Raw genomic sequence first — 25,016 nt, 5'->3', positions numbered from 1 at the left:
TCATGAAGTATTTATAATACTTTTCAGCTACTACGTAGATGAAAAGAAAAACTTATAGCTGCTGATTTTGGTGCTTTTTTAATTTAGCATTACTGAAGAAGGTAATTAATAAACACACAGCACTCAAAGAAAGTTTCATTTATACCTATTCAGAAAGTTTATCCAAATATAATCTTAAGAATAACTTGGGGTTGTTTTTTTTTTTTAGGAGTTAACATTGGTTAAAGAAAGTAGCAATAAAAACAAATACTGTATGCTATACAACCAATACAAACACTCTATGTCAGTCAGAAATTAAGAAAAATAAATTATTTTTCTCTATATTTTAATTTTTAATCACCCAGTTCTCAGAAAGTCAAGTGCTACAGCTTTTATTAGAATATGCTATATTCTTTTTGTCAAGTGACTACATTTCTATTTCAAAAACTCAAACACAGCTATGAACTTTTGCGAGTAGAAATTTCTGTTAATAATCAGTGGATTTAGGATATCAATGTATTATAAAATTATGGAATAACACTGAAATACATCAGTTTTATACTTCTTTCCGCGTCCAAAGAAGAGCAATGAAGCTGGTGAAGGGTCTAGAGAACAAGTCCTATGAGGAGCGGCTGAGGGAACTGGGGTTGTTTAGCCTGGAGAAAAGGAGGCTGAGGGGAGACCTTATCGCTCTCTACAACTACCTGAAAGGAGGTTGTAGCAAGGTGGGTGTCGGTCTCTTCTCCCAAGTAGCAAGTGATAGGACAAGAGGAAATGGCCTCAAGTTGCGCCAGGGGAGGTTTAGATTGGATATTAGGAAAAATTTTCTTCACCGAAAGGGTTATCAAGCATTGGAACAGGCTGCCCAGGGAAGTGGTTGAGTCACCATCCCTGGAGGTATTTAAAAGACATGTAGATGTGGCACTTGGGGACATGGTTTAGTGGTGGACTTGGCAGTGTTAGGTTAAGGGTTGGACTCAATGATCTTAAGGGTCTTTTCAACCTAAATGATTTTATGACTTTTTTATGAATATTTTGAAGAATTTTAAATGCTATGTTTGTGTAATCTTTCTGACACATACTGGTATGTTCATGAAACTCCCCCCCCCAATTTAGAAAGAGAATGCTAATTGTTATCTAGTCACTAGCAAATTTCAAACTAATGTAGAAGTTAAATTTTTTTTGAAAAATATAGTTCAATTCTAAGGAAAGCTATTTTTCATTATCCATTGTACTGGGTTTGTGTGGCAAGGTTTTGGTAGCAGGGGGGCTACAGGGGTGGCTTCTGTGAGAAGCTGCTAGAAGCTTCCCCCATGTCCAATAGAGCCAATGCCAGCTAGCTCCAAGATGGACCCGCCGCTGGCCAAGGCTGAGCCAATCAGCGATGGTGGTAGCGCCTCTGGGATAACATATTTAAGAAGGGGGAAAAACTGCTGCACAACTGCAGCTGGGAGAGAGGAGTGAGAATATGCGAGAGAAACAACTCTGCAGACACCAAGGTCAGTGAAGAAGGAGGGGGAGGAGGTGCTCCAGGTGCCAGAGCAGAGATTCCCCTGCAGCCCGTGGTGAAGACCATGGTGAGGCAGGTTGTCCCCCTGCAGCCCATGGAGGTTAACAGTGGATCAGATATCCACCTGCAGCCCATGGAGGACCCCACGCCAGAGCAGGTGGATGCCCGAAGAAGGCTGTGACCCCGTGGGAAGCCCATGCTGGAGCAGGCTCCTGGCAGGACCTGTGACCCCGTGGAGAGAGGAGCCCACGCTGGAGCAGGTTTGCTGGCAGGACTTGTGACCCCGTGGGGGACCCACGCTGGAGCAGTCTGTTCCTAGAAGACTGCACCCCATGGAAGGGACCCATGCTGGAGCGGTTCGTGAAGAACTGCAGCCCGTGGGAAGGACTCACATTGGAGAAGTTCATGAAGGACTGTCTCCTGTGGGAGGGACCCCACTCTGGAGCAGGGGAAGAGTGTGAGGAGTCCTCCCCCTGAGGAGGAAGGAGCGGCAGAGACAACATGTGATGAACTGACCGCAACCCCCATTCCCCATCCCCCTGCGCTGCTCGGGGGCAAAGGAGGTAGAGAAAATCGGGAGTGAAGTTGAATCCGGGAAGAAGAGAGGAGTGGAGGGAAGGTTTTTGAAGATTTGGTTTTTATTTCTCATTATCCCACTCTGATTTGACTGGTAATAAATTAAATTAATTTTTCCCCCAAGTCGAGTCTGTTTTGCCCGTGACGGTAATTAGTGAGTGATCTCCCTGTCCTTATCTCGACCCACGAGCCTTTCGTCATATTTTTCTCCCCCCCGTCCAGTTGAGGAGAGGGAGTGATAGAGCAGCTTGGTAGGCACCTGACATCCAGCCAGGGTCAACCCACCACATCCATACATACAGAAGTGTATGAAGATTCAGAATGTAACACAGTCCTATAGAAACAGAACATATAAACTGCTTTATAGTCAACTGCATTTCAAATTCACTGTGTTTCTGTATTTCAGAGTACTGGTATTAGTTAATTACAACAAACACCAAGCATTTTATCAAACTTTTCTCAAGGGAAAGAGACATCAAACTATTTGACGAAAATGAATCAAATTCCATATCTCAATACTTTTTAAAATTAGTTCGGTGAAAACTAAAACAATCAACAAAAAGATATTCATAGTCCTCGTGGATTTAAAATGACTTTAGCAAGTCAATGGCCATATATATTAATACTTTAACCATCAAAATAAGAATTATCAATATAGACAGAAGCATATATTACTAACTATTGAAGCATTAAGTGCTTCAAAAGAATGTCTTAAAGGAGTTTAACTCTTGGTAACAACTAGCAAAATGTTACTCAAGATATAAAAAATGTTTTTAGTAAATAGCAGCATTACCTTCAATATTTTTGGATGGCTTGTAAGCATAATTTTTTACAATCATCTTAATAAGATTCAGGCACTGTACAATAAACCGCCCAAATACAACTCCTTTGCCAGCCTCTGTGAAAACATAGCTTACAGCAAACTCCAATGACCTCTGAATCAAAGGGGTAAATGAAAAAGGATGTTGATCCAGGAAGTCCAAAAGCTAAAAATTAAGGAAGTAGAAGAGCAAGAAAAAGAAATAAAATGACTTTTTGTGCAAGTCTTATATTAAATGTTTTCATAAACTAGTTATCAAAAACAAGTGCCTATTTATATAAAATTATATAAAAGAAAACTGAACAAGGACAGGAAATTAGGAAGAGATCAGTATCAATGATTAATGAAGCATTATTTCTCCCTGAAATTCTTGATTCATATTCAAAATTACCTTTTGGTTTTTTTAAGTTTAAGGAACAATACCCATTTTCAACTAGACCAGCTTGCTAGCAACACAGTATATAAAACATATCAGCCACATTTAAAACCCTGAACATTTTAGCAGATCATTCATCCCTATTGGAATTATTGTAAGTAAAAGAGGCGTGAGGGAAAGAATTCTTCATTCTTTTTTTCTCCCCCCCCACTGCAGTACAAGCACTTGCTTCTTCAGCTTAGCTTTTCCAACTAGTGGTCTAGAATGCACTGGTCAATTCTTTTCATCTCCTCTACTACTGCAAAAATGTCTAAACCTAAATTCTTGCATCTGAATTTCTACAGATGGTAGATTATCTATGAACAAAGTGTATTTTCTCTTCGGGTCTATGAAAAAAAGATACACATGCCTCATATACTTTGCTTGTTAGTTCAAAGAAAGAAGTACTATGACAGACTAAGAATGCTGGGTCAAAGCATCTTCAGTTCAATTTTGGTGAAGCTGACAGGTGCCTCCCACCTCTGATAATTAGGCTGAATATTTAAATAAGACCCATGGCCCCAAAATAGAGTCTGCAAACAATGGGAATTCTGTAAGTTTTATATCTATTAAAAACAGAGCATGTGACAATACTAAAATTACCTTCTGATAATATATGCAATTAATGGTTGCACAGAATTAGCTGAAAACTGCAAATGTATTATATAATACAGAAGTCACAGAGGGTAAGAGAGTTTTTTTTGTTAATCTTCTTTCAATAAACTAAAAGTGGCCAGTTATTCAATAGAACTAACAGTGCCTTAGAAATAGCAATCTAACTACTTATAAAAGACAGGATGAAAAGTTTATCTCTTCTTTATTCATCAATGCTGATACCAATGTTTTCGCAAAACTTCCAGAATTCTTTTTTGAGCAAAATCCTAGTTAAATAATTTACTTATGGAATGCACTTAATTTTGTTTGAGCTAAGGAAATGCATTCTTCACTCCTGCAACTTATGTCAGCATGAGTAAACAGATACCTTTTTCTTTAAAAAAAAAATTAAAAAATATATTTCATAACAAAGAAGTTTTAAGTTGCAGTATCTTCCATTTCTTTAAAAGATCTGAAACCTATTGGCTTTAAGGAACATATATATCTGAATGGTGACTGCAACTCCAAAACGGTAAACTATTCAGTAACTAAATGGTGAATTTACTTACCACTTTAGTGAACAGAATTATAGTCTTTTCTAGACGGTCTCTGCATACGTTTTCTGCTCCTATACTTCTACCTGGTAAATCAGATATTTAACAACTATCATTTTTTTCAGACTTTCCTGTTCTTTCTGGATAGCTACATTTTAAAAAATTAACACTGGAGAACACCTTGTTTTATCTGTAGTTCAGGGATTATGGCAGCCAGAAAAAAGTTCTATGGCAGAATAAATTCAAAGTCATAAATTCAAGGTAATGGGTACTGGGGGGGGGGGAGAATCTTTAACCATTTCTCTCAGCTGCAGTGAAATTCACTGTAACTGATCAGAATAAAACAATCGTAAAATCATTACAGACAACTCAATGATAAAAGACAGTTAAAATAATGCAAGCAAATGCTAGCATAGACAAGAAGTAAAAAAAGCACTGAAAAGCTGAAAATGCCCCTATATGAAAACTATCGTATATCCTTACTACATAATACTATGTGCTTTTCTAGAAACCCCACCTTAAAAAAAATTGATTATGGACACTGGAAAACATTCTGAATTTACAAAAAACAGATAAAGCTTTTATAAAAAAAGATAAAAACAAAAAGAGCCATAATGAAGGCATACATGCAAAAAACATGATATAACAAAAGTAAACCCTAATCTTGTAAGGTAGTCGTGCCTGCTTTTGCAAAACAGCTTATTGATTAGAAAAGTGGAGATGGGAAGCTTCAGCTCAGTTATTATCTTAGGACATTCAAACCCCACAGTCCCCATGTTCTAGGGGACTCTGATAACCACCAAGCTTCAGGATTGGGATGGCCTTCAATTCAGTCTATTAAAGCTAGGCAACTATCTTGCCAAAAACGAAAGAAGGGCCAGAAAGAGCATGACTATACTATAGTAGAAGGGGCAAACAGTTGCATGCAGAGAAGCCTGCATTTTAGAAGAGCAAAAAAGGTATTTTATTTTGGCATTGAACACAGTGGCAGTTTCCATCTTTTCTAGAAACAAGGCTCAGAACCCAAATCAGCCCCTCTCACAGGTTCCTGATTCAAGTACCTTCATTTGTATAAAAAAAAATTCTTTCTACTCAGTTTAGACATCTATCCTCAGAAAAAGCATTGCTGAATCCTAAAAGACCTGACAGTCTTTAAATAAATGAATGGCTTGTACCAGGCCTACTACAAGTGCACAAGCAAGAAAGGAGGAGTGAGTTCAGATGCAACACTGCCGAACATCTCCTTTTTGTTTGCTTCAGGTAACCTCCCTGCAAAAGTACTAACACCTGCCAATTATGCTTATATTTCTGTTGACTGTGTTAACCTGTGGTTGCCTGTCTCAGACTACTACTCTTCCAGGTATAAAGTACATATAGCTGAACATGGTATTTCCCATTTGACACTTACAAAATACATAGCAAACTCCAGGAAAAAGAAAAACAAAACCCTCCCAAACAATAAAACTCAAGATGATCTGGGTTTTAGTAGCATCTAGATATTTTAATACGTATACTTTGTCACTCCATGGCTTAAGATTTTTTTTTTTTTTTTTAATTGGCATTATCACATCAAGTATAATTTTGGTGGGATTTTAGTCTTTTAATATAAAAGGACATTTTTACTGAAGTCTTTCCTGTACAGTTTCAGCAGCATTTAAAGTAATAGCTCTGCACTTATATCAAAATCATTTAGGTGCAAGGTATTTTTTTTATAACTATATTATTCTTTCATCCAGTTTCTAATATTTAACAACCAATACAAGGAAAAAGATTCAGATACTTACTACACTCCAGAAACTGTTTTAGCCGTTCAAACATTGCATGTAGAAAACTCTGAAAAATATATAAGTATGTGTCTTAAAGATCAAGCTCATTTTGCACTGTATTACAAGAAGAAAGTTGAGTCAAACTGAAGTCAGTTCAGATGCGTTACTAGCTCAGACATCACCTTATCACTTTTAACTAAACTGATTATCTTGGACAAGCAATTTCCTCATGAAACAAATAATTAGCTATCTAGGAGACTGCATAGATGATCCAAACTGACCTTATTAGTACCACACAAACAGCATAGCATCTATAATAGGTGTATGTAAATTTAGACATATGCTTACAATCTGCTTATCCAGTTCTTTCCCGTTCTCAACTTCCTAATTTAGGATGTAGCTCTTGGGTACCCAATTCTTCCAGCAAAGCAGGCAGTGTTTGGGGTTAAGGGAGAGGTTTGGGTTTCTCTCTTCTTCCCACCCCCCCCCCCATGGGCTGCATACCACAGGCTTTCATCTCATAATCTGACAAATTCTATCAATAGAATTTGATAGGACAAATATGCCGTTACATTCATCATTAAATGAAAACATCCTCTTCAAATGATGGCAGAGAATACACATAAGACATCTTCCAGTAGAGAACAGGGGTGTCACTATCATGTGACATGTAAACTGGAAAGTGCACTTTTTTTTTTTTTTTTTAAACATCATGTCATTGGTATCAGCATTTAGGAGCTACCTAGGATCTGACAGTTCTTAACTGATGAGAGGACAAATTTGAGTGTGTTGTTTGAACTTCCTTTACATAACACAAATGCGTGCCTTTCAACTATCTTTAAACATAGCTCTAACAACACCTGAAATCATCACAAAAGATTTCTAATTTAGAACTAGAAACAGATATATGTCACTTACCATCACCTCTACGCTCCAATGAGGTTCTACAAACCCATGGACTGTCAGTTTACGAAGGACTGGGGGGGGAGGGGGGGGGGAAAAATTACTCATGTAGATATTTCTCAGCCCTTGTTCCAACAGATTTCAGAACACAATTATAGTTACAGTTGCTGTGCCTTTCTTCCAATTCTCCAAATTAAAAAATACATTTAATTTTGGGCCTTTGGATGCCTCAACCATACCTAACATGAATCTAATCTTGTTGAAATTACTTTAAAATTCAGTACATTATGTGTAAAACAATGAAGAGAACTCCAAGAATTATTGAATTATCAAGAATAATTCTGCAAAAGCTGTAAGTATTCAGCCCCTGAAAGGTTTGTAACAGGAAAAGTGCCAGGTACAGTCAACTAGGGTCCATAAGCCATCTTATGAATTTTCTCAGGTTTATCACTGCCAGTAAACCAGAGAAGCCACATGCTGCACATTCTGAAACAATTCAAGACTGATATAATCTAAATTGCAAGCCCCCCACACAAATATCTCAGTTCTTCAATACAACAAAGTACAGTAAGGATATGTATTCATCCCACTGATAAGTACGTGAGCATCAACCTAAAATCTAAACTGACTGCTAAGGCTACCTCTTCACTGACCATGAGGTGAACTTAACGCAACAAAATTCATAGCTCAGCTTCCTCAGTTAAGTGTCTAAAGATAGATGCAAGCCTAAATTACAACACACACAAAAAAGCATCCTGTTATGCCCTCCACTTTCCCACCTCCTAAACTTTGACTTCTTACAACACGCATATCAGAATGATACATACTGAGAAACAAGAGTACCTTCTCCCCCTTCCATGCCTTCTGCCTTGCTAAAGGCACAGGTAAAATAAACCAAGATTACTAGTTTTCCCAATGGACATGGCTTTGTTAGAGAACGTTAAGACTCTTTACCAAAGAGGACTTGATCATTTACTGTGAAGAAACTTATTTCATTCCTTATATTTAACATCATTCTATATTATTACCTTTCAATGACAACAAGGTTCTTTCTAATGAATTTGTGGCTGCAGCTTCATCCTCTGTACAAACTTGCTGTAGGAATGTATCAGTATGATGATTCCACAAGGAACATGCAAAGCTATAAATACCTGATGCAAGCTGCAAAAGGAAGAAAGACCAACAATATATTTGATTTCCTGAATTTGGCTATAGCATAATAAATTCCTAAATTTTAAAGGCCAGTTTAGACTGTTAAATTATTTAATCCATCTTCTTGTATAACACATGCCACAGTATTGCACTTGCTTCTTTGTTGTATGGAGTTGTACTGATCCAAAGATGTTTTCCAGAAAAATGTCTTAATTTGAAGATGTTATGATAGACTTACCTGCTTGCCTGACTACTTGTTCTACAACTCTACCACTTTAAAGATAACTACTTAGGCCTCCTTTCTTATCTGATTTTCACTAACTCCAGCCATAGGTCTATAATAGTGTATGAGGCTTTGTGGTGGGTTGACCTTGGCTGGGCACCAGGTGCCCACCAAGCCGCTTTATCACTCCCCTCCTCAGCAGAATGGGGGGGGAGAAAATAAGATGAAAAAGAACTTGTGGGTCAAGATAAAGGCAGTTTAATAAAGAAAAAGCAAAGGCCACATGCAGAAGCAAAGGAAAACAAACAAAAAGATTTATTCTCTACTTCCCATCAGCAGGTGATGTCCAGCCACTTCCCAGGAAGCAGGGCCTCAGTATGCATAGTGGTTGCTCCAGAAGACAAATACCTTAATGATGAATGCCTCCCCCTTCCTCCTTTCTCTTAGCTTTGATTGCTGAGCAGACATCATATGGTATGGAATATCCCTTTGGTCAGCTTGGGTCAGCTATTCTGGCTATGTCCCCTCCCAAGATCTTGCCCACCCCCAGCCTACTGGTGGGGGGGGGCAATGTTGGAGAGACAGCCTTGATGCTGTGGGAGCACTGCTCAGCAGTAGCCAAAACACTGGTGTGTTATCAACACCTTTCTAGCACAGCACTATGAGGGCTGCTATAGGGAAAGTTAACTCCATCCCAGTCAGACCCAATACAGGCTTCAAAAAACTATCTTTTCTCCTCATCGCCTCCTCTCCCGCAAGATTTAAACTATTTGTCTTACAGCATAGTTAACATCTGAATTGGCTTACTCTGGGATACAGTTAGCAGTTACATGCATGTATCTAATAAAAACAGTATTGAACAATGTCTACACTGAAACTTTATTTTGATGATAGCTGCAAACCCTGACTTTCTGCCTCAAGTTATTTTAAATATAGAATGAGAAATAGTTTCTAATTAGCTAGCACTGAACAAATCTTAGATTTAATTCACATTACAGTTTCCAAACAGCGCTTATCTGATAAAGATATTTGAAGTAAAAGCAGAAGATAAAAAATTTCTCATTCAGTTATGGTAGCACTTGACAGTTTCAAAGCAGAAGGAAGAAACTGCGCTTAGTCTGCTACATGTTAGATCAACAGAATCAAAAGCACGTATTACCTGCTTATTTAGTTCCTTTGACTGAGTAAAGGTGAGACAACAGAAACACGCCTTATCTGTAAGCATGACCTCATAATCTTCAAGTACCATATTACATGAGAAATGTATCAAGTGTTTCTAAAGTTGAACTAAAAATGTTGAAATACCCTCTGTAACTACTTATTTGAAAGCATCAAGAAAAGTTTTTAATCTGTTACTTAACCTTTTAGAACTTTTAGCTTCGAATGGCTACGTTCTGAGAAAGGTTTTTCGACTGTCCAAGAGAAGTCACATGCCACTCAACAGATGTGAATTCCCTTTATCAGGAGACAGAAGAAGCAGATGTCAAAGTTGTTCAATTTTGCCATTATTAAAAATAAAAAAAAAATCCTTAAATGTGAACCCCGTAGTGCCAGATGCTCAGAAAATTTCCTTTTCCCACCTAAAGCTCAAAAAACTGAACATACACAGTGTTCACAACACAGTGAAACTAGATACACTAAAAATTGTCATTCATTACAAATCGGATGATAGAGGAACTATGCATACTGAACATATGCACAATTTAAAAACCAACATTTAAGCATAAAAAGACTGCTTAAAGAGTATGCTTATTAGAATGAAATTTCAATGGTATTTTTGACAAGAACTGCCTGACAAATCTAAAAAAAATTGTTATAAGCCTTTTCTTCACATCTGAAGTTGTCTCACTTTCCAAACAAAAGAATATACAAAGAAAATACCAAAAGAAATTGCATTCCATAAGGAAAAAGGTTCATACAAACTTAATGAGTTTCTTGGAAACACAAAAATGACTGAAGGTAACTGAGCTCTTTTTGTGCCTGGTAAGATGGTGGAAATACAGCAAAGGTACTGTTGGACATGACAACTTTAACAACAAATACTGGACCTTATGACCTATAAATTCCTTTCTGTCCCTGTATTGAGATAGTATGGATTTGGCTATTTTATGAAGGTGGGGCTTTGGGGTTGGGTTTTGATTTTTTTTTTTTTTTTCTTTTTTTTTGGCTATATCTTTGAGCATTAACAGTATTTACAGCTGCATATCCAGGCTGAAAAAAGCAACATCTTGATTTAGGAGAGATCTAGAAAACAAGTCATTAACTCACTCTTTCTTTATTTCTTTGGAATAAATACCCGTGAATATACCAAAACCTGTATTATACATGATCTGACTACTTGTACAATAGCCTAATAAATTTCAAAATATAAATACAAATATTTCCTATACAGAGATTATATTCATCCATACCTATATATGGCAGAGAGAAAAAAACCTGTTCCTACACACACACATCTCATAGCAACATATCATCATCTCAGTCCTGTCCTATTACAGGAGCCAGCCTTCAGTTCTTCAGACTCCTAACAACTAAAATTTCACCTTAATGATATCCCTGCCAGAAAAATTTTTCTGCATATATGAATAGGTAAACCTTCAGAAATATACTTCATTATCTGCACTATAAACTTTTCTTTGAAATGGAAGAATAAAATGAAGTTTTGAAAATTCAAATGTAACATGTTTGGAAAAGGTGTTTAACTCACTAAATTCAGCTAACTGTAAAATTAAAAACTGTAAAATTGGATTGGAGATGCAACAGCCTACAGCCAAAGGTAAATCTGTGTTCTAATCAATGGATTCTTACAATGGAGAATGTAAGCTGCATGAGACAAGATTTGGCATTTGCATTCACATCTTACCTTTCAATTAACCTGGAGAAAGAAGTTGATCTGGAAAAACCCCAATCATAAACACATTCCCGCTGATGATAGAAGCCAAAATACTGTGGTATGGAAGTCCAAAAAGCAGTGTTTTTTAAAGACTGTACTGAATTATGAATCCAGAGCACTCTTCCAAAACCACTGCAATTTCATATATAATAAGATCTGCTGTACAGCACGATAACGTAAGGCTATTATGCATATATTGTGCTGTAGATGAAGCTCTGCTTCTTAACACAAGTTATTAAAATAACACTCAAGTTGCATGCAAAATTAATAAAGATCTCAAACATTTCACCTAGAAACTGACTTCCAATTATATCATATTGTACATATACCCACCAAAGTAAGAGCATTTCTGTTTCAAAGGCAGACATTAAGGTCAACATACCTACCCTTTAATGCACTGCCAGCTAATCGTGGGCAGTGGCAAGCATGTAAAATAAGTTGTTTGCATGCTCTACAATACTACATTACTTACATCATAGAAAAGTTTCCTATCTGCAGCAAGTCGTTTGGATGCCAGGGTCTTTGTAACATGATAAAAGGTAAGTAATGCTCTGTGTTGTTGAAGATCGTCCTGGACTTTCACAGATTCTAGAAGAATAGGTATAAGTTCTGGCCATTGCCTTGGGCAGTCCACTCTGGCAACTTTAGCAATCAGTACAGAGATTTGAGTTGCTATCTGCAAAAAAGCAAAACAAAAACACAGGTACCACAAAGTCAAAAATCATTTAAGAAATGTACACTGCAGAAATTAACAGCCAAATAAAACCTAAATCAAAAAAACCTAGTATGGATTGCTAGTGTTTTGTGTGGGTTTTTTTCTTAAACTATTTTAAAGTTTGCTGAATGCAAATAAAAGTGGAAAAAAAAATTTATTTCTTCCATTTTATGTTTATAGTAAATATTTACATAAAATGCTAAGCTGGCTACTTTGTTTAAATTTTACATAAAGACCACTAAAGTTATTTGTTCTAGAAATCACATAAATGAAGAAACAAATATTTAGGAACCACTTTTTACTTAGTGATATTTTCTATTGCTTTTTACAAAAAAAAATATATACTGCTAAATATATATCGCCCTTATTTCTGCTATATCTAAGTTTGAGCTTTTAGACAGAGACGTTCCTTCCCCCCAAGCACACTGGCCTGTGAGCTGCCAGTCCCATCCCAGTGGCTGAAGCAGAGACTCTCACTTGCTCCAGATCCTCACACTATAGGCGAGGGACATGCACACCCCCCCACCCCCACCTCACTTCAGTTGCTCACACCAAATCCCACTCACGCCAGTCTTGCCAGCAGCTTACACCCAGTCCTTGCAGCATGCACACACACCAGAGTGAGATTACACAGAAAGATAGTTAAGGGATTTAACCAGAAGATAGGACAGCCTGTGGTGATGAGGTGCAGGGCTTGTTCATACACAGGTACTGACCAGCAATGATTTACATGACTGGCCCTTTTTATACCTCTTTCTGTCTATTCCCCCACTTTGCTCCTCTCCAACTCCCTTCTAAATATTCCTTAAGTTTTGTATAGTCCCACATAACCCCACCTCAAATATCCAAAAACCTCATGTCGTTCTTGTTTTCCCCGTTCTTATACTGGTCACATTGAAAAGGTCCTTGATTGGATAACCTTAGTGAAGCAGATGCTCTCACCTTCCACATATACCCTTACAATAACCACTACACTTGAATCCTAGGGAAGAAATTACCTTCTGATGCTATAAAAGGGAATCCAAGCAACTTACAGGCATAGGAGGGAATAACCATGCCCTCCTTTACTACTTCATTAGCTGTTTCACAAGAAGTCTGACCAAATAAACACTTTCTCATACGTGATATAAGAAGCAACCTCTACAGGGATGCTAAGAGTACTTTTTTCTTGAAGACTGGCTTTTTAAGTGGGGGGGGGGGGGGGGAGAAATCTGTTGTCATATATTTCAAGGAATATTTTGTTCGTCTCTCTTCTCTCCTGTCATGGTTTAACCCCAGCCGGCAACTAAGCACCACGCAGCCGCTCGCTCACTCCCCCCACCCAGTGGGATGGGGGAGAAAACTGGAAAAAAAACCTCGTGAGTTGAGATAAAGACAGTTTAATAGGACAGAAAAGAATGACAAATAATGATAATGATAGAAATATGACAATAGTAATACTAAAAGAATTAGACTATACAAAACAAGTGATGCACAATGCAATTGCTCACCACTTGCCGACCAATGCCCAGTTAGTTCCCGAGCAGCGATCTGCCCCTCCCAGCCAACTCCCCCCAGTTTATATACTGGGCATGATGTCACATGGTATGGAATAGCTCTTTGGCCACTTTGGGTCAGCTGTCCTGGCAGTGTCCCCTCCCAGCTTCTTGTGCCCCTCCAGCCTTCTTGCTGGCTGGGCATGAGAAGCTGAAAAATCCTTGACTTAGTACAAACACTACTGAGCAACAACTAAAAAACATCAGTGTTATCATCAACATTATTTTCCTACTAAATCCAAAGCACTGCGCTATACCAGCTACTAGGAAGAAAATTAACTCTGTCCTAGCCAAAACCAGGACAGTATCCACCCCTTATTCTATACCATCTACATCATGCCCAGGTCCCACACTTTCCAATGCATTTCCAATTAATCACCACCACTTTTCCTGTCTTTTGATACATATACACACAGATATCATTCCTTCAATCTATAGGCCTTTAAAATGTCCATTTAAAAAGTTCACTGAGTTCATTCAGTCCATGACTTTGGGCTCTATCTATCGTAACAGTCTGTCTGGGCAGGAGGGATGATGCAAAGTCCACTCAGTCAGCAGAGCAGGATCCGGCTGTGGTGCAGTGCAGCGGGCAGATGACATTGGGCGCAGCAGGAGGATGGTGTGTGGTGTCGGATTGTTGCATGCTGAAATCAGTCCTGGTTCCATCACTACTGCACTTCACTCAGTTTTATCAAAGTTCATTCTTTATTAATTTAGATAATTCTTACTATAATACCATTAATATAGCACGTAACAGTTATAATAATGATGACATACAGTGGCAGGATTATATAGCAATTAATAGCATACAATTTAATCTATTGGCTGTTCTCACCTAAAATCAAATCCCCTTGAGGCACACATCGGACTTCCCCATCCTTCCGCATCACCCACCAAGTGCATCCAGGTCCTTGAGCAAAAGCAATCCCATGAATGGGTTTGCCTTTGCCTGAGGCAGGAATAACCCAGACTGTCTTCCCTAGCATATTTTTTATGTGCACTACAGGGACTTTATCCCCTTCTACAGTAGGTAAAAGTTCTGATCGGGCAGGGCCAGCTCGATTGACAGATCCTCTAGTGTTGACTAACCAGGTGGCCTTTGCTAGATGTGTATCCCAATGTTTGAAAGTCCCACCACCCATTGCTCTCAATGTAGTCTTTAACAATCCATTGTATCGCTCGATTTTCCCAGAGGCTGGTGCATGAGAGGGGATGTGATACACCCACTCAATGCCATGCTCTTTGGCCCAGGCGTCTATGAGGTTGTTCCAGAAATGAGTCCCATTGTCTGACTCAATTCTTTCTGGGGTACCGTGTCGCCATAAGATTTGCTTCTCAAGGCCCAGGAGAGTGTTCCGGGCAGTGGCATGAGGCACAGGATATGTTTCCAGCCAGCCGGTGGTTGCTTCCACCATTGTAAGCACATAACGCTTGCCTTGACGGGTTTGTGGGAGTGTGATATAGGCAATCTGCCAGGCCTCTCCATATTTGTATTTCAGCCATCGTCCTCCATACCAAAGAGGCTTTAACCGCTTGGCTTGCTTAATTGCAGCGCATGTTTCACATTCATGGATAACCTGTGCGATAGTGTCCATGGTCAGGTCCACCCCTCGATCGCGAGCCCATCTATATGTTGCATCTCTTCCCTGATGGCCTGAGGGGTCATGGGCCCACCGAGCCATGAATAATTCACCCTTATGCTGCCAATCCAGATCTACCTGAGCCACTTCAATCCTAGCAGCCTTGTCTACCTGTTGGTTGTTTTGATGTTCCTCAGTGGCCCGGCTCTTGGGTACGTGGGCATCTACATGACGTACTTTCACAACCAGGTTCTCTAGCCAGGCAGCAATATCTTGCCACAATGGGGCAGCCCAGATGGGTTTACCTCTGCGTTGCCAATTACTCCACTTCCATTGCTGCAACCACCCCCACAGAGCATTTGCCACCATCCATGAGTCAGTATAGAGATAAAGTATTGGCCATTTTTCTCGTTCAGCAATGTCTAAAGCCAGCTGGATGGCTTTCACCTCTGCAAACTGACTCGATTCACCTTCTCCTTCTGCAGTGTCTGCAACTTGTCGTATAGGACTCCATACAGCCGCCTTCCACCTCCGATGCTTTCCTACAATGCGACAGGACCCATCAGTGAACAGGGCATATTGCCTCTCATTTTCTGGCAGTTTATTATACAGTGGGGCCTCTTCAGCACCCGTCACCTCCTCCTCTGGCGATATTCCAACATCTTTGCCTTCTGGCCAGTCTGTGATCACTTCCAGAATTCCTGGGCGACTGGGGTTTCCTATTCGAGTTCGTTGTGTGATCAGTGTGACCCACTTTTACTTACTCCATGTAGCATCAGTTGCATGATGTGTAGAAGGGACCTTCCCTTTGAACATCCAGCCCAGCACTGGCAGTCGGGGTGCTAATAGGAGCTGTGTTTCAGTACCAACCACTTCTGAAGCAGCTCGAACTCCTTCATATGCTGCCAATATCTCCTTTTCAGTTGGAGTATAGTGGGCCTCAGATCCTCGATATCCCCGACTCCAAAACCCTAGGGGTCGACCTCGGGTCTCCCCTGGTGCTTTCTGCCAGAGACTCCAGGTAGGGCCATTCTCCCCGGCTGCAGTGTAGAGCACATTTTTAACATCTGGTCCTGCCCGGACTGGCCCAAGGGCTACTGCATGAACTATCTCCCGTTTAATCTGTTCAAAGGCTTGTTGTTGCTCAGGGCCCCATTTAAAATCGTTCCTCTTCCAGGTCACTTGATAGAGAGGGCTTACAATCAGACTGTAGTTAGGAATGTGCATTCTCCAAAAACCTACAACACCTAAGAAAGCTTGCGTTTCCTGTTTACTAGTTGGTGGAGACATAGCTGCTATTTTGTTGATCACATCCATTGGGATGTGATGACATCCATCTTGCCATTTTATTCCTAAAAGCTGGATCTCCTGTGCGGGTCCCTTCACCTTACTCTGTTTTATGGCAAAATCAGCTTTCAGAAGGATTTGGATTATTTTCTCCCCTTTCTCAAAAACTTCTTCTGCTGTGTTGCCCCATACGATGATGTCATCAATGTATTGCAGGTGTTCTGGAGCTTCACCCTGTTCCAGTGCAGTCTGGATTAGTCCATGGCAAATGGTGGGGCTGTGTTTCCACCCCTGGGGCAGTCGATTCCAGGTGTACTGGACGCCCCTCCAAGTGAAAGCAAACTGTGGCCGGCACTCTGCTGCCAAAGGGATTGAGAAAAATGCATTGGCAATATCAGTTGTGGCATACCACTTGGCTGCCTTTGACTCCAGTTCATATTGAAGTTCTAGCATGTCTGGCACAGCACCACTCAGCCGTGGTGTGACTTCATTCAGGCCACGATGATAGTCTACTGTTAGTCTCCACTCTCCATTAGACTTTCGCACTGGCCCTATGGGACTGCTGATCACTCCTTGGCTCTCCAGTCGACGAATCAGCTTATGGATGGGAATCAGGGAGTCTCGGTTGGTGCGATGTTGCCACCAGTGCACCCTTGTGGTAGCGATCGGCACCTGTTGTTCTTCAACCCTCAGCAACCCCACAACAGAAGGGTCCTCAGAGAGACCGGGCAAGGTGGACAACTGTTCAGTTTCCTCTGTCTCCAAAGCAGCTATACCAAAAGCCCACCGATACCCCTTTGGGTCTTTAAAATACCCTCTCCTGAGATAGTCTATGCCAAGGATGCACGGGGCCTCTGGGCCAGTCACAATGGGGTGTTTTTGCCACTCATTCCCAGTTAGGCTCACTTCAGCCTCCAATACAGTTAGTTGTTGGGATCCCCCTGTCACACCAGAGATACAGATGGGTTCTGCCCCTTTATAGCTTGATGGCATTAGAGAACACTGTGCACCGGTGTCCACTAGAGCCTTATACTCCTGTGGGTCTGATGTGGCAGGCCATCGAATCCACACAGTCCAATAAACCCGGTTGTCCCTTCCCTCCGCCTGGCTGGAGGCAGGGCCCCTCTAATCCTGGTCAGAGTATTTGTTACTTGCTTCTTGTAAAAATGACTTAGAGGTCCCTTCAAGAGGGTCAGAAGCCCTTCTACTCTGTCTGAGGAATTGCTTGCTGGAAACCGGAGCGGCATCTTTCCTGGAAGAATCCCCTTTTCTGGTTGTTTTTCCTTTCAGTTCACGTACCCATGCATCTAGGACCGAGGTAGGTTTTCTATCCCACTTCCTCATGTCCTCTCCATGGTCACGCAGGTAAAAACACAGGGTACCCCGTGGTGTATACCTTCTGTATTCTCTCTCTTGAGCAGAGGAATGCTCACTCCTAATAGCTGAGATATTGGTCCGTCCAGGTGGGGAGTAGGACTTTTTGATCAGTTCGATCAGTTTTTCGGACTTTTTGGACAGTTTTTCCACAGCTGAGACACAGGCTCGTAGGGATGAAGAGAGATTTTCTTCATATTGCCGGAGTTGGCGAGCCATTTCATCCACTGTCGGTGCCTCTTCGTCTTTCCAGGTTCGTACTGCCAATGGGTTGGCATAGGATGATGGTGTGCTCCGTACAAACTTCTGCCACATGGGTCGTGTGCATTGAACTTCATCTGGATCTCTGGGTAATTGTGAACTGTCCGGGTCATAATAAATCATCTCTAGCACGGCTAATTCCCTCAGGTACTGGATACCTCTTTCCATGGTGGTCCACTTGCCTGGTTGACATACAACATCTTCCTTGAAGGGATACCTTTCCTTCACGCTTGACAGGAGTCGCCTCCAGAGGCTGAGGGCTTGTGTCCCTTTTCCAATCGCCTTGTCAATGCCCCCTTCCCTAGAAAGGGATCCCAGCTGCTTGGCTTCCCTACCCTCTAATTCCAGGCTACTAGCCCCATTGTCCCAGCATCGGAGCAGCCAGGTGATAATGTGCTCACCTGGACGACAGCTGAAATCTTTTCGCATATCCCACAGCTCACTCAGGGATAGGGACCGGGTGATTATCTCCGGTTCTGCCTCTTCCTCCTGTTCTCATGATGACCCTGGTTCATCTTCATCCTTCACTAAGCGAACTGATTTTTTTGTATATTTCTTCTTCTGTATAGGGGCGACTGATACTGGCACAGGTTGGTTCTCTGGTTCAGCCGCAGCGCCTGTCACGGGGGTTGGAGTAGCCACAGTGCCTGTTGTGGAGGTGGGAGTAGCCACAGTGTCTGTTGTGGAGGTGGGAGTAGCCGCCTTGCCTGTCGCCGGGGTTGCAGTAGCCGCTGTGTCTGTTGCAGGGGTTGGAGTAGCCGCAGTATCTGTCGGTCTGTTTTCCCTCCCTTCCCCCTGAGGGTGCTGCACAGTATCGAGCAGTGTTTGGTAGATACTGGCCAGGGCCCAGCACAGCGCGAAAAGTTGTGCCTCTTTGGAATAGCCACAGCATTTTCCTTTCAGATAGTCTATCACTTCATCAGGGTCCTGTAGTTGTTCGGGAGTGAAGTTCCAAACCATTGGAGGTGAGAAGTTCTCTAGATACCTGCCCATATCCTCCGACATGCCATGCCACCCATGGCTATTAAGCCTCGGGGCAGATTTCCGAAAGGTATTCTTAAACAGTTGTTTAACCTTAAACAAGGCCTGGAACACATTCAGGAGACATAACAATAGGAACATGCTGGTTTGAACATCCCAAGGATATTCAAAATTCTCAAGAGGTACTGTAATTTGCCTGGAGGAGAAGGGGAAGCTGAAGAAAGGTGTCTCCCCCATGGATTGGCTCTCTGATGAGAAAAGGTACAAGGTGTAATTATTAATAGTTTCTGATAGATGGCTCCCGAAGTATGGAGGTGACGGCAATGCTGAGTACAAATACCAGATTAGCTTCATGACCAGCAATTCTATCGTATCATAAGCCAGTGTTACAAAGCAGAACAACATGATAACTCTGGTCCAGTTCCCACAGGTGATAAACAGCACAACAGGGAGCATATACTGCAAGTAAGGTATTACATAACACACCTTTAAGAACAAGCGCACCAACTTTGAGAGCGAATACATCAACATTGTGACCAGCAACTATTGAACTAATATAATGTATGTTTATAACAAATTTGTTCTAACGCATTCCAGTCAGATTTGTCATTATCTCAACCCGTCTTGCCCCACGTTGGGCGCCAAAAAGGACTGTCGTGGTTTAACCCCAGCCGGCAACTAAGCACCATGCAGCCGCTTGCTCACTCCCCCCACCCAGTGGGATGGGGGAGAGAATAGAAGAAAACCTCATGGGTTGAAATAAAGACAGTTTAATAGGACAGAAAGGAAGGAAAAATAATGATAATAATAATATGACAATAGTAATACTAAAAGAATTAGACTATACAAAGCAAGTGGTGCACAATGCAATTGCTCACCACTCGCCGACCAATGCCCAGTTAGTTCCCGAGCAGCGATCCCCCTCCCAGCCAGCTCCCCCAGTTTATATACTGGGCATGATGTCATATGGTATGGAATATCCCTTTGGCCACTTTGGGTCAGCTGTCCTGGCTGTGTCCCCTCCCAGCTTCTTGTGCCCCTCCAGCCTTCTTGCTAGCTGGGCATGAGAAGCTGAAAAATCCTTGACTTAGTATAAACACTACTTAGCAACAACTAAAACATCAGAGTGTTATCAACATCATTCTCACACTAAATCCAAAACACAGCACTATACCAGCTACTAGGAAGAAAATTAGCTCTGTCCTAGCCAGAACCAGGACATCTCCATATGGTAAATACCTTCAGAGAGCATGGAAATTATGCTCCCAACATATGGTATGTTCTGTTTTTCTTCTCTCCCTCCCTAGAAATCAGCTTGAATCGTCACATCACAATACTACGTCCAATTCTTATATTTTTGGGTTGTTTTTTTTCTTTATATATACACAAGGGTCATAATTCTTCTACCTTCAATGATGCAGAAAGCACAAGCAGATAGCAACTGTGTTATGAAGTATCTGCGACTGGAAAAGAACGCTTATCAGGAACACAAGATATCAAACTTCAGGCATATCAAGCAGACTAGGGACTAAATGAAAGGTGCCTCTGAAAGGAAACATCAAGACACCTACAACACAGATTGGGGAATAGGGGAGAAAGGAGGGGAGATGGACTGAAATACCTTTCTGCAGTTGCCAGCTGTCAGTGCCCAAAGAACCTTACCACCAAAGCATATTAGCAAACAAAGTGCAGGATACATGGCTGCATTGGGTTTGCGTGGAAAGGTTTTGGTAGCAGGGGGGGCTACAGGGGTGGCTTCTGTGAGAAGATGCCAGAAGTTTCCCCTATGTTTGATAGAGCCAATGCCAGACGGCTCCAAGAGGGACCCGCTGCTGGCCAAGGCTGAGCCAATCACCGACGGTGGTAGCGCCTCTATGATAACATATTTAAGAAGGGGGAAAAAAAACTGCTGCACAACTGCAGCCAAAAGAGAGAGGAGTGAAAATATGTGAGAGAAAGAACTCTGCAGACACCAAGGTCAGTGAAGAAGGAGGGGGAGGAGGTGCTCCAGGCGCCAGAGCAGAGATTCCCCTGCAGCCCCTGGTGAAGACCATGGTGAGGCAGGCTGTCCCCCTGCAGCCCATGGAGGTCCATGATGGAGCAGATATCCACCTGCAGCCCGTGGAGGACCCCACACCGGAGCAGGTGGATGTGCCCTGAAGGAGGCTGTGACCCCCGTGGGAAGCTCCTGCTGGAGCAGGCTCCTGGCAGAACCTGTGGACCCATGGAGAGAGAGGAGCCCACGCTGGAGCAGGTTTGCTGGCAGGACTTGTGACCCCATGGGGGACCCACACTGGAAATGTCTGTTCCTGAAGGACTGCACCCCATGGAAAGGACACGTGGAAAGGACCCACACTGGAGCAGTTTGTGAAGAACTGCAGCCCGTGGGAAGGACCCACATTGGAGAAGTTCACGGAGGACTGTCTCCCATGGGAGGGACCCCATGCTGGAGCAGGGGAAGAGAGTGAGGAGGAAGGAGCAGCAGAGACAACGTGTGATGAACTGACTGCAACACCCATTCCCTATCCCCCTGTGCTGCTCGGGGGCAGGAGGTAGAGAATTTGGGAGTGAAGTTGAGCCCAGGAAGAAGGGAGGGGTGGGGGAAAGGTGTTTTAAGATTTGGTTTTATTTCTCATTATCCTACTCTGACTTTTGATTGGTAATAAATTAAATTAATTTCCCCAAGTTGAGTCTGTTTTGCCCATGACAGTAATTGGTGAGTGATCTCTCCCTGTCCTTATCTCGATCCACGAGTCTTTCGTTATATTTTCTCTCCCCTGTCCAGTTGAGGAGGGGGAGTGATAGAGCAGCTTAGTGGGCACCTAGCGTCCAGCCAAGGTCAACCCACCACAATAGCATACGATTTTGTGCTGCTCATTTGTGGTTCATAAATCATGCCACAGACTTTAAATGAGCATCAATAAAGTCTCTGTAAACACACTTCAATATCACAAAAATTGTTTAGGCAATCATTTAGGAGCAGGCTGCTGGCATAAAATAAAACAATCATCCACATCTTAAAAGACTACATCCCAAATATGTCATAAGGACACACAAATAAATACATAAAGCCGCTAGTCTTAATGTCCAATCTCAGCCTGCAACTATACTCTCAGAATTGCCTAACTGTTCATCAGCAATGGAATTTTAGAAGTATAAAATATACCATACTATTGTATTAGAAGGCAAACTGTTTAAAAACTAATAGAAGTACAGAGAAATTATTGATAAAAAGTTTGAATTGTTTTATGTACAATGCAGTTAACATTAGGTTTTTAGAAATGTAAATATCATGCAACCACTTCAAAATTAAGTATTTGATAAATTCTGTACTACCTAGTAGTAGCATAAATGAAACACACTTTATGGTCCAACATGACATACTTCATAGTTCTTTTTGGTTGAAATAAAGAAATAAGCAATCTTTGTTCATATTTTTTACATTGAAACTATACCTACACTACAAATTTAAAGATATTTTCTATGCCTGCTTGCATTGTAAAAAATTGCATTTCAAATTTAAAAGAACCCAAACTTTAAATTCTAGTCAGTTATCATTGCACAAATTACTTCTAAAAAGAATAAATTATCCTAGTTTTGATATATTGCTTTAATCCTACAAAATAACATTAATCCTATTGATGAATCTTGAAAAGTTGAAACCAAACTGTCTGCAGAATGGAATTTTGTTTGCTATACCTTTTCCTTTTAAGCTTTACCTTATGCAAAACATTTCTACGTTTTCTTCAAAGTTCTTTAAGACCTAGCTTAAAATATTAGTAAATAATTCCTTTCAGAATCTCATACTTACATGAGCAAGAATAAGTTAGCAGAAGGAAGACTGATTCATCTAGCATATGCATAGTCTGAGCCCCTAACATTAGCTCTAAACTCAATTTAACAATAAATCCTTATTCTAATCAAAACAGTAGCTTAGAATTAGGTACTTAAAATATATTAAGACAAGACACTATCATACTGAAGCTTTATTATACCTATTTAAATTCATTAATGCTGTGATTAGTCACTTGACAGCAATACTGCTTTAGGTGGGTTTATGCAGCAGCATTCTCAACAGGTCATTCCTGCTACACCACTACCACCCACCACCACAGTTCCTTGTATGGCTATACTGGGAGTCAGCTCAGGGAACAGATACAGCTGAAAAAAGAAAATCACTCGGGGGAGAGGTTATTTTTGAGCTACATCCATTCCCTGAAACATTTCACCAAACGGTTGCATAACAGCAAGGGACAACATAAACTGCCACTGCAACAAAAAACAAACCAAAGAGACAAAACATGTTGAATTATGATCTATGGAAAAGGACTGTGAGTCAGGATCTCACTTCAACATAAAGACCTGTTCAAAAGGCAAAATGTAAATTGCAACTTGTCAACTTTATTATTAAACACTTTGTAAAGAAAGAAACCAAATTATATACCAATACAAGCATTTGCTAGGAGAGTAATAATTAATCATTCATCACTAACCTGATTCACTGGCTCATTAAAGTTGGTGATAAGTCCAGCACGCAATGTAGTTTTTTCTTCTTCAGAAAGACCACTGTCAGGGCATATTTATTAGAATATCATTTCATTTTCAATAAAACCCAACTATTAATTCATATTTAGAATTATTTTGCAACTACTACTAGACACAGAAGTTAAATGATCATTTCCATCTGTGTTTGACTGGATGAAGTTTACTTTTACACACCATTTTCTTGAAACTAATATATTTCACAGTTTGATAAACTATCAAGAGAACATCCCTTGTTTTTCCACTATCTCAAAGATATTTGAAAAGAGAGGGAACAGTGAAACAGATAAATATTTATGAGGCCTTTTAACATCAGGTTTTGATGCAACCTTTGTAAGCACAAATAGCAACAGAAAAAGTTCATAGATAGGATAAGGTACACACATAAATTATGAAAATAAGGGAAAACTATACAAGTTATAAACTTATTGTTATTAGGCATTTATTATACAGTTATTACCATGACGATTGCTGACTCAAGCATGACTTTGCTCATATATACTAATGGATAATGACAAAAAGGTGTCCAGTATAAGGCAATCATGGTATCAGATGATAGCTCTTTTTGCAAAAGCAATAATCCTTTTCTACTTACTAACAAGAAAGTCATATAGCTACACTTAAAAATCCAGATCCTTTGAAAATTATACCTTTGAGTGAAAAATATATTGATACAGTCTTCAAAAAATGCAAGGAAAAGTAACAAGAAGGATAAGTTCTAAGCCATAAAGGTTAATTTTCATTCAAGTGAAGCTTTACGCTATCTTTATACTTCCTTTTAAGTGACCTCTATCAGTTTAAGACTACAAGTTACAGTATCATATCACTCCTGTACTACTTCAGACTTTATACGACCTGTGTAATTTTCTTTAAAGTTCTGGGCAGGAAACATAACAATCTGCTTTTAAAAATGCTTTGTTGGTATTTATAGAACATACAATCAGGAAAAAAACCCAAACACTTTAATTTACTGATAGCACCTAGAAAGACTTAAATTATCACTCAAGGTTGTTTAGATGAAACTGTTTCACCTAACATTGCAATGATTTAGAAGCATGCATGCAATCATCACATCTCAAATGAAGTCTAGTAGCTGGGAATTAAGAATAAACACACTAACACAACCACTTCCTGTTGTCTGATCTCCATTACCAGTCACAGACACTAACCTACTAGTTTTATATAGTGAGATTTAAAATAATGCCTCAAGTTCCCTATAAACACAGCTTTTACACTAATCTAGACAAATACTAAATATTCATCTCAAAATAATAAAAAAGAGGTAGGATTTATCCTAAGATCAAACATTTGCAACAATTTCCTAGTTTTTACTTTTTTTCCCCCTCTATATAACGC

General features: G+C 40.5%; 1 protein-coding gene across 1 annotated transcript in view; it reads right to left on the bottom strand.

The window, feature by feature from the left end:
- Positions 1-25,016, bottom strand: part of LOC127029104 (importin-11-like) — a 106,198-nt gene that overhangs the window by 61,193 nt on the left and 19,989 nt on the right. The window contains exons 6-12 of the mRNA XM_050914746.1: positions 23,612-23,684; positions 11,858-12,061; positions 8,146-8,278; positions 7,133-7,191; positions 6,233-6,281; positions 4,464-4,534; positions 2,859-3,051 (exon numbers count right to left, since the gene is read on the bottom strand). Coding sequence (XP_050770703.1) covers positions 2,859-3,051; positions 4,464-4,534; positions 6,233-6,281; positions 7,133-7,191; positions 8,146-8,278; positions 11,858-12,061; positions 23,612-23,684 — 782 coding nt within the window. The remainder of the gene's footprint in view (positions 1-2,858; positions 3,052-4,463; positions 4,535-6,232; positions 6,282-7,132; positions 7,192-8,145; positions 8,279-11,857; positions 12,062-23,611; positions 23,685-25,016) is intronic.

This window comes from Gymnogyps californianus, unplaced genomic scaffold, assembly GCF_018139145.2.
Source record: "Gymnogyps californianus isolate 813 unplaced genomic scaffold, ASM1813914v2 HiC_scaffold_72, whole genome shotgun sequence".
Classification (NCBI taxonomy): Eukaryota; Metazoa; Chordata; class Aves; order Accipitriformes; family Cathartidae; genus Gymnogyps; species Gymnogyps californianus.
Note: the sequence above shows the minus strand (reverse complement) of the source record. Positions and strands in the feature narration are given on the sequence as shown.